Below are 10,060 nucleotides of genomic sequence, written 5' to 3'. Positions count from 1 at the left end.
GAAAAACCCCCCAGCAGCAGGGACTCTGCTCCGCAAACGAGCGCGCGATCCCACAGTGGCTGACAACTTAAGGCACAAGGATGCTGAAACTCAGCTGTCCCCAGCCACGGGGCCCGAGGACCTGCAGGCTGCGGAGGGGTGACCGCGCCAGCGGGTTTGCCACAGCAGGGGCTTGTCGCTCTCGTGTCAGAGCACAGGATCCCCCATCCGCCCTCACAGGCAGCAAGTCATACGTCACTTCTGCTAAGCAGCCTGAAGGAGAGAAGACGAAGAACCCAGGATCGGGGGAAGCTCTTTACTGAACAGCAGCATCTGCGGCGATGCTGCCTCATCTTGCTGATTCAGGGGAGACAGTTTGCTCTCCTTCACGTCTCCCCTCCCAGGTCACCTGCTTGTCAGGCACCGTGCTCCATGCCGCTCTTCAGCTGCATGTGTTCCTCCCTGAACCCCCCGGCCTTAGCTTCATGGCTCCTTCCTCAAGCGAGGGCAGTTCAGCTCCAACACACCCGCTGGCAGGCACTGCCAGGGAGCCCCAGGCATCAGCCCCAGGCAGAGCAGGCATCTCCCCCTCGCTGCACACACACCCCATCCGGCTGCGTGTTTCCCACTTGCGCTTGCCCGTTACAGAGTCCGTCTAATGAAGTGAGCCGTTTTCCCGCAATCGCACTAGGCTGGAATTGCACTGAGCGTGGCAAGCCGAGGCTGGCCGCCCACCCCGCACGCGCCGTTGAACACAAACCGACAGCAAACAGCACGGTAACATTTTAATCTCTGAACGTAAGGTTGGTGCTGGGTGTACAGCCCAAGCAGCAAAACAGACATCACCCCTGAGACCCCTGCTCCGCTTCTGTTTCTTATTCCAGGGGAAATACAAAGCCTCTGGAAGTGATCTCCGTGGTGGAGCCATGCATCCCAGCGCCCGTGGGTCGAGTTATTCTGGGATGCGGGTGGTTAACGAGCGCTGTGTGCTGCTGGCAGTGAGCCCCAGGGAGGCCAGGCACGGTGGTGTAAAGCACTAGTGGGAGAGCACAGCCAGGCACACCTGCAGGGAGGGCACTTTTCCCAGGCTTCATCCTCCCCTCGCTTCCAGCTCCCCGTGGGGTCCGTACGCCAGTCTCTGCCCCAGCTCTCGGTAGCAGTTTGGCCGTTTCTCTTCACGGCTGAGGAGGCTTTAAGGCACCAGCAGCTTTCCCGACACACACTTAGGACCTGAAGACGTGGACAGCCCTGATGACGTACTGCCTGCAGATGGGACACTCGCTCATCCGCTTCCCGCACTTGGTGCAAGTGACCATGTGGCCGCACTCCAGCAGGACGCAGTCGATGGGCGCGTCCATGCAGATTTTGCAGAGGTTGTCCTCCGCGCCAGGGAGCCCAGCGCCGCCTGCGTAAACGAGAGCCCGCGGTCGGGGGAGGCAAGGGAAGGCGCGACGGTCTGGGGCAGTCCGTGAGTCAGCTGGATCAAAGGGCTTCCCCAGTGGGCTTCTGCGCACCGAAAGTGCCCGTGCGCCCACCCTGACGGGGGTACGGCTGCCCTCTCGGCTGGCAGGGAGAAGGGTTTAGCCTTTACACAGCCGTTTCCGTGTGATGAAAACTGAAAGACCACTGCGATTCTTAGCAGTGAGGCCAATGAAGCGACCTGGGTCTCCTCTCCCAAGTAAGAAGCGAGAGGATGAGAGGAGACAGCCTCACGTCGCGCCAGGGGAGGTTTAGGTTGGATATTAGGACAGATGCCTTCACTGAAGGGGCTGTCAGGGACGGGCACGGGCCGCCTGGAGTCACCATCCCGGGAGGGATTTAAGAGACGTGTGGATGAGGTGCCTGGGGACAGGGTTTAGTGGTGGGCTTGGCAGTGCTGGATTAACGGATTATTTTAGGGGACTTTTCTAACCTCAATGATTCGGTGATTAAGAACATCACTTACCAGTCTGATCATCAGTGTCAGAAACTGCAACGCAAGAAGAGAAAGTTATTTGGTGGGACTCAGAGAAGCTGGAAAACCCCCCTTAGCTCAGGCAGTATTACTCAGCAGGAGCCGAAAGCCTTGCAGGGAGATTACTAAACCAAAACTGCTTGTTGCTGGTCCCCACGCAGAGGTTCAAGATGAATATGATCAGGGAAAGGTTCAGGCAAGACACCTCCTCTTTTAGCGAGCTGACGCAGCAGCTAACGCTTCGCAACACGCAGCCACTGTCTGAAGCGGTGGCTCGAGCTGTAAGACAGCCTTGGAATTTGTTTATGCAGTGTTTGGCCACACTTCCAGTCGCACCTTGTGCCAGCTGCTCACTGATGCTGCTGAGCAGAGCTAAGACACAGGCAACAGTGATAAAGAGGAGACAAAATCCTGTTAAAAGCACAAGATACAATGAAAGAAGAGCATAAACCCAAAGCGGTTGTTTTAAATCTTTTACACTCGTAGAGGACAGTGTTTCAGCACACAGCCCTGCTCTGGACGACGCTGAGGAACCAAGCTAGCTGTGAAATCCAAGTGGGAAACTACGGTTCTCTTGCAAATAATTCACAGATACGTGTCTAACCGAACACCCAGAATTGCCAACCGGCACCCGACAGGCAAAGCAGACACTCTCCGTGCACCTCCAGCCCCCTGTCTGTCAGCGGCAGCTGGTAGTGTCCGGGGGGAACGCTCTTGGGATCAAGAGGAGGAAATCGAACCACAGATAACCACAGCTGTACAGCAGCGGGAGCCACGGTTGCCGAGCACCTGGCTGCTGCCTGGGGCGTTCTGCTCGCTCTGCCCGTTACCGAGTGAGTGCGCAAGAGCTCAGCCCGGCACCCAGAGCCTCCTCGACGGCTGCACGTCGGCCGTTGCGTGGGTGATGGGTGCAGTGACCAGCGCAGCTGCCACAGTTACACGCGACCCCGGGGTGAAGGGTGCACGGCTCTCAATGGCTGCTGTTACGGGGAACTCGCTCCAGAGCCACGGGAACGCTCCCCCACAAGCGCCAGCATGGACAGGTCAGCTGCTTTTGCTCTGGGGTGCGTAACACCCCCTTTCCTCCTCACTTGCACCAAACAAACGTAAGAGCAGTTCTACTTCCTTCTCCAACTGTCCCTGCAAAGGAGAAAGCTGGGAGACTGGCACATGCTCGCTGAGTTTCTTACCTAGATACTGCAGGTCTTTCTCCTTATACAGGCGAGTCACCCTCTCCAGCAGCTCCCACTTTTCACAGCAGCCTTTGTAGTTGACGAAGTTGCGAGCCAGAATTTCCTTCAGCTGTCGCACAGAAAGCGCGTTGATGTCCCCGATGCTTGTCAGATCGGAAAGGGAAGCCTTCCTCCCCTGCACCAGGGTGTCTTCTGAGTCAGTAGACTGCAAGGGAAGGAAGAGGGAATGACTCTTGCCCTCAACATCTAACACTACAGTTTAAAGTCAACTTTCAGCACACGTGCTGGCACGAGTTCACGTGCGGACGTACGCGTAACTGACTGAATTCCTCCATCGATCAGGAACAAGCGCCCTAGGATGGAAATAAATCATTTCTATCATCACAGTGTCCCAGCAACACCAGTTCTCTCTCTCTGTGGAGGACAAGATGATGCCCAGGAAAGGGGGTGGTTGGGTCTGCCAGTGGGCAGTCTTAAGTACTGTTTAGCCCCCCATCTCTTGGCAGTAATGGCTGTGGGAGCCCATACAGCCTAGCAATCCTGGTGTTCCTCGTTACCCAATTCCAGGACACACACAAACCTGCGTCTCCTCCTCTGCTGGTGCTTCTGCTGCATTCTCGACTCCCGTCATACCGATGTGGCTTGGAGACACATAACCATTTACCTACAAGAGGAAAGAAAGCTTTCACCACCAGCAGATCTCTGTGCCCGAAGGGAAACGAGCTCGGCAGTTCAGCATAGCTGCAGGCCCTGCCCGCTGGCAGGACAAACTGCGGCAGACGAGGAAAGCGAGGCTCGCAGGCGGGAGGCGTTTCCTGTGCGGCACTTGCACAGCCACCCAAACTTTAACACACTGAAGCGCAGCGTGTGACCCTCTACAGCCCTGCTTTACCTAAGCCCTGACAGAGTACTTGTACAGTCAGATCCCACACGACACTCTTGCGAGGCTGGAGGAGGAGGAGGCCTAATTTACGCACACACGCAACCCTTCAGTGACGCGCTGCGGTGTGACACGGTGCGTGTCACAGCTCTGATGGCACATCAGCTCTCAGTGCCAGACTCTGCATAAGGCTCCCCTGTAACAGCCCATCTTCCATGCCACCGTACAGAAACACCTCCTCGGGTGGGCTCTGGACTGGGCAAATAGGAGATACCAAGTGAAGGACCAGCAGCAGAGCTGGAGAACGAGAAGGGGCTGCAGTGTAATTCCAGCCAACTCGCCCCCAGCAGCTATCACTCTCCTCTGTGGTTTCCCTGCTGACAGAGGAGACTGCAATGATACCACCCTACTTATCTAAGGGACTTAATATTAACAAGCGAAAGAAAAACAATGATGGTGAACGAGCCTGAACTGTAGCAGGATGTGCTGCAAGGAGAGACAAGCTGAAACGTATCATGGAGCTGTAGGGGAAGACAGCAGAGGCGAATTTGCTGGTAAAAATTGGAATATTCTGGTGCTATCCAGAAAACCAGAGAATGAAAAGGCCTTTTAATGATTTGCAAAAAAGCATCCACCCAGGAGAACCCTTCTTTTGTACAAGCTGCATCTGCTGAGGAAGCGGGAGGCACATACCCTTCCACAGCTCTGGTCCACAGGGAACCGAATGCACCAGTTAACATCGTAACAGGACTAGGAGCAGATGTCAAACACTGAGTAAACTTCCCATGCCAGACAGCAGAAAGATCAACAAAGGAAAGTCAATAAAAATAATTAAGCTCAAATGCCCTTGACGAGGTTTGTCAGAACTGCAGGGTTCATCGTAAACCGACGACTTGGGCTGTGTCTCCTGCTGATCTGAGGTGCAGCCGACACCAAACGCCTCACCCATCCCACAATCACCTTTCTGAGCAGTTTCAGTCCCCAAACTGCTTTAAGCTGTTTGCTGTCTTGCACACGAATTGAAGAGCAACAGTACCCCTTTCATCTAACGCCTCCATACAGCTGTCAGCATCACCACACAGAGAGATCCATGCACCAACACAGACATCCAGTACCGAACGCACCAGTCAGGAGTGGCAAGTGTGGAGCAGAGCACCAGAGAAAACATCTCAAAACAGGGATGTTGTTCCCAGAGGGAATGTTCAGTATACTCAGCACTGCCCACCAAGTTAAATTCCAGTCGTGTGAAGAGGGAATAGCACAGCAAAGCTGGTGACAGCGAGTCACACAGCAAGGCAGTGTACATCACTCATCTTACTTTCCTAATTGCTCTGTAAGCAAGTGTTTGGTCCTCACTTCAGAATTAAAAACAAGCCTGAGAAGAGCTTGTATAAAAGATGCAACTGAAGTATTTTGTCACCTGTTCTAAGTAGAAGCCCCCCCTTGCTTTTTAAGGAGGCATCATTATTGTAAAACTTGTTTGGCACATCATCTCCTTGGAAAACCTCACGTAACGTCTTAGTAGTGAAGCCAAACCCAGAGATGAATGAGTTTGCAAAGGATGCTTCTGGCTGGAGACTGTACCTGTTGGTGTTCCTGAGCTAGTGAACTCGAGATGGGACCTGCAGACACCGGGGAGGCATCAGGTGAGGTAGAAGACGCTACGCTGGTTGTTGGGAGAATGACAGAGTCTTGCTGTCCAGAGGCACTTGTATTAAATTGATTTGTTCTTATCTGATCTTCCTGGGTAATTACAGGCTGCTGGCCAAGGATCAGAAACACCAGGTCCTCCTTCTCGCGACACAACTCGGTGGAAATCTCACGGAGCGCCAGGTAGTCTCGCAGATCCTTCACCTTCATCTTTATCAACTCCTCCCGCTGAAAAGCCGTGGCTCGGAAGCGCTGGCAGAGATGGCAGAGAAGGGGGCCGCCTTCGGGCTCGTTGGAGCAGGACGTACAAAAATTCTTCTTGCAGTCCAGGCAGACGCGCTGGTGAAGAGAAGGGACAGAATCAAACCGACGCACGGTGACCCGGGGCAGGCGCCGCGACGCCGCTGCCGCAGCGCCAGCAAAACCTCCTCATTCACGAAAAGGCACCACCTACGTGACTCGCCTTGCTGGATGAGGGACAGGATTGATCCCACGGGCAGGTCACTCGATTCCTCACAACTGTTACACACCATTTACCCGGAATGAAACGTATTTTTAGAGGACTCCCCAAATAACGGGAGTTTTCTGCACCTTATTCTGGGCTCGTGCACCCAGCTTAAGCCACCGATGAAATCGGGACATCTCTGAGGCATCACTTTCAAGTGGGTTACAGCGAGTTGTGCAGTGCTTTATAGAACAATGAAACATTGCCCTGGGCATTAAGAAAGCTCCAGCATTGGAGCAAACACTTAAAAACATTTCTCTAGTTCATAAATTTAATAATTGCTGTGAGTGACCTCCCTCCCCCCCCTTTTTTTCCCCTTCCAATCACTAAATCAATCTTTCCGTAAGAGGAAAGGGAAACAGCAAGGCTTACAGTGCCTGCCAGACACTAAAGAATTCAACATTTATTGAGGAACAAAAATAGCCAGCTTATTTTAAAAATAATACACACACTGTGTGCCAGTCAGGTGCTGGGCAGAAAGTGTTGGAGGTTTTGGAAATATCAGGCCCCAGGATGGTGCAGATGATTGTTTGCTGTTTCTATTTTATAGTGTTCTGGTCTCATCACTCGGGGCTCGAATTTCAGGAGTTCCAAGCACTCACAGTCCAAGACTTCTGCAGAAACTTGGCTGTTCAACACTGGAAAGTCAAATTCTACATTTTCCAATAGGAATGGCAGCAGAACGGCCGCATTAGGCACCTTTAAAAAAGTCCCAAGGGAAGAAGGAACTGGCTTCAGTGCTGGTTAAAAATGCTAATTCACGACCTTGGAAAAGACAAGGATCTCCATGAAATCATGACATCCTGACCTTTCAGAGCTATGCAAGGAAAAATACACATACAGAGTTGGAGGAGGAACAAATACAAACTCAGACAAAAAAGTTGGTTTATGAGTTGTTTTTAGTGATTAAAGAACATTTTTAACTTCCCAGTTCAAAGAGAGTGGCTGTTTCTCGTGTTTTGAAAGGTGTAAACGCACTGCTGGCCTGCAAACGCTCCTTCTGCCCCCCTTTACAGCCCGGCAGCCCCCTTGCCCCACACACCCCCTTCAGTTACAGCAACAGGCTTCTCATTTAGAGTCTGTAACAGACTTATTATGACAGTTAGTGGAAAGAATGCCAATTTCCTGCCGAAGCATTTTAAGACACAAAAATTTCTACTGCAGAGAGAATCTCTGGTCATGCAAACGTGAAACCTCATCCCAAAATTGCCATTTGGGGGCCTGCCAAGTAAAAGCGACTTTCATCACTCACGAGGCAAGACAGGAAGGGCAATTTCCACATACCATCCAGTTGGAGAAGCTTTCCTTAAGTTGATCATTACAAAAAACATCAGTTACTGACTTTTCTTGACCCTACGATTGCAAAAACAATCCAGTTTCTTGGGAAATTTTCAGGGCAGAGACAGGAATTACTGACTAGTATACGTGTCTAGAGCAGGGGAACAAATACTCCACAAAGGCAGAGTAATGGAAAACAACCCCATGGGCAACCCTTTCCCCCTCTCAATCACCCCTCTCTGACTGGGGAACAGTCAGGAGAGCTGGGGGGAAAAGACGTCATGCAGAAACTAACCCTGCTTTACTCTGGCAGTGGGAAGCCCCCCCATGCTCTGCAGGCTGCCACACTGGCTCCAAAGGCAACTGCCGCTGGGCCAGGGGCCTTCCAAGGCAGAAACCCCCTACTCTGATAGGAAGCTGGGGGGGACTTTTTACAAGGGCCTGTAGTGACAGGACAAGGGGGAACGGGTTTAAACTGAAAGTGGGGAGGTTTAGATTGGGTATCAGGAAGAAATTCTTGCCGGAGAGGGTGGGGAGGCACTGGGACAGGTTGCCCAGAGAAGCTGTGGATGCCCCAGCCCTGGAAGTGTCCAAGGCCAGGCTGGATGAGGCGTGGAGCAACCTGGGCTATGGAAGGTGTCCCGGCCCATGGCAGGGGGTGGGACTGGGTGGCCGCTCTTCAGAACGGCCGGTTTCAGATGTTGTTGTAAGGTAAATCCCTGAACTAATCCCAAAGGGCCAAAATCCACTGTCATTTTTAAGTTCCCACATTATTTAGTTCAGTAACACACTGTAAGTTCTTAAGTGACAGAGTTTGGACTCTGAACGACTCTCCCCACTAAAACATTATTCAAGCAGCATTATAGGAACCACCATGCCCAAATCACATCCTAGACGAGGTTTGCTGCCTGACAAAAAATCTCATGGCAACACTTCTTTGGCACCATTGTGCTCAGAGATGAGCTTCACAAACAAGCTAAAATGGCTCTGGTGGTTTTTTTCTTGGCACCGAGCTTCAGCTACTCGACACACCCCCTCGGTAAACTTACATGGGTTTCAGTTTGAGCAGCAGGGTTTGGAAGAGGGAGGTGTAGACCTTTACTGAAAGCACAAGCAGATTACTAAACTTCTTGCCACAACTTTTCTTTTTTTTTTTGGAGGACATTAGTGGTTTTAAATAACAAATTTAAAGACTCCTGTTCAAGTTAACGCTCCTTTCCGTGATTACAAGCAGTTTGGCTTTCTTCTTTCAGCGCCCCAGAAAGCCAACTCTACTGAAGGTTAACTACCCCATTTCCAGTCATCATTAGCTACGCCTGCTAATTGCGGAAGAACGACTGAAGGCACGGAAGCAGAGGCAAGCTGTCTTTTCCCATATGGTATGTCCTCAAACCAGAGGCCTCTTGCGTGCACCCGTTTCTCTCCCACCTGGCTCTCTGTAATTAAACAGCAGTCGGGCGGTGTACCGCAGTCAGAGGGAGCCCCCCAGGCCCGCGGCGCCAGGGAAGACATGTGCGACTCACCTTCCCGGAGGAGCTGTCGAAGGGCACCCCGCAGGCCTTGCAGCTCTGTTCAGCGGCTGTGGGAGAGGGGTAGGAGCTGTACCCGGGGTTGGAGTAGGCTTGGGCGCTGGCTGCCGGCTGCGGCTGCATCTCCTCGGGTGAGCCATCCAGACAAAACCAGTTACAGCAGCTTGCCCACATAGTAACTGAAAGTGGAAGAGAAACCCATCAGAAACGCCGTGGGAAACAACCTGTCAGCTAAGGCGAGAACAAAGCACAAAATGCCTTTTTAAATTTCCCAACAGTAACTCATTTCTGACGGGGTGTTAGTGAGTTCCGATCTTCCCTCTAACATACAGGCACACACAAAATCCACACGCCCCGTCCAGCACGGTATGCCGTCTGTGAGGAGGAACAAATAAAGAGCAGGACCATTATGACTGGAATTTCTTTGAGTTAAAAGATTACAGCAAAAACAAGACAAAATTTACATCCCGGTTCTGCATGAGACTATGATCAAGTTTGCTGTAACAGGCCGTCTCTATTCCACGTAAGCCGTAACACACCGGCTTTGCTTTTTCATGCATCGGAACAGCAAACAGAAGCTCGAATTACATCTCATGAGTTATTTAAATAAAATCATCAGCAAGATCATAGGTGGCTATTCTTCAGTTTTATTCTAAATCTCGCTACAGATTTACAGCTACAAATCTAACAGGATTAAATAAGTGACAAGGACGGTGGAGCCACTGATTTAACACAGGCCAGTTCTCAACTGCATTTCCAGCATCACAAGGCTAAATCATCACACAGTGAGTAAACGTCAGTAACGTAAGAAAAATCAAATACTGGCTTCCAGTAACTAACTTGGGAAAACAACTGGATCTGAGACACATCATCACTTGTTTGGGGTTGGTTTTTTGCAAGCCAAGTAATGATATACATACACTTACCTAAAATCCTAGCAGTCCGGTGCAAAATGCACCGTTTTGGAGCCTTCTAAGACCACCCATGCAGCAGTATTCCAGAAACACACTGCTATAAACTTTCCCTTGGGAGTTTACAAAGAAATCTGAACTCATCTGGGCATTCAGTTTCTAGAGCATATACCATGTGTCA

The 10,060-nt window shown here is 51.5% G+C and overlaps 1 protein-coding gene across 1 annotated transcript; it reads right to left on the bottom strand.

The window, feature by feature from the left end:
• Positions 1-1,202: 1,202 nt before the first annotated feature.
• RFFL (ring finger and FYVE-like domain containing E3 ubiquitin protein ligase) lies at positions 1,203-9,142 on the bottom strand. Its single transcript, XM_010148065.1, has 6 exons — positions 8,963-9,142; positions 5,591-5,995; positions 3,707-3,790; positions 3,124-3,331; positions 1,925-1,948; positions 1,203-1,384 (listed from the first exon to the last, which is right to left on the bottom strand). The coding sequence occupies exons 1-6, from the start codon at positions 9,140-9,142 to the stop codon at positions 1,203-1,205; spliced, it is 1,083 nt and encodes a 360-aa protein (XP_010146367.1).
• Positions 9,143-10,060: the final 918 nt, after the last annotated feature.

The sequence above is a fragment of the Eurypyga helias genome, unplaced genomic scaffold, assembly GCF_000690775.1.
Source record: "Eurypyga helias isolate BGI_N326 unplaced genomic scaffold, ASM69077v1 scaffold10523, whole genome shotgun sequence".
Taxonomy (NCBI): domain Eukaryota; kingdom Metazoa; phylum Chordata; class Aves; order Eurypygiformes; family Eurypygidae; genus Eurypyga; species Eurypyga helias.
The sequence above is the reverse complement of the archived record's forward strand: the minus strand, read 5'-3'. Positions and strand labels throughout refer to the sequence as shown.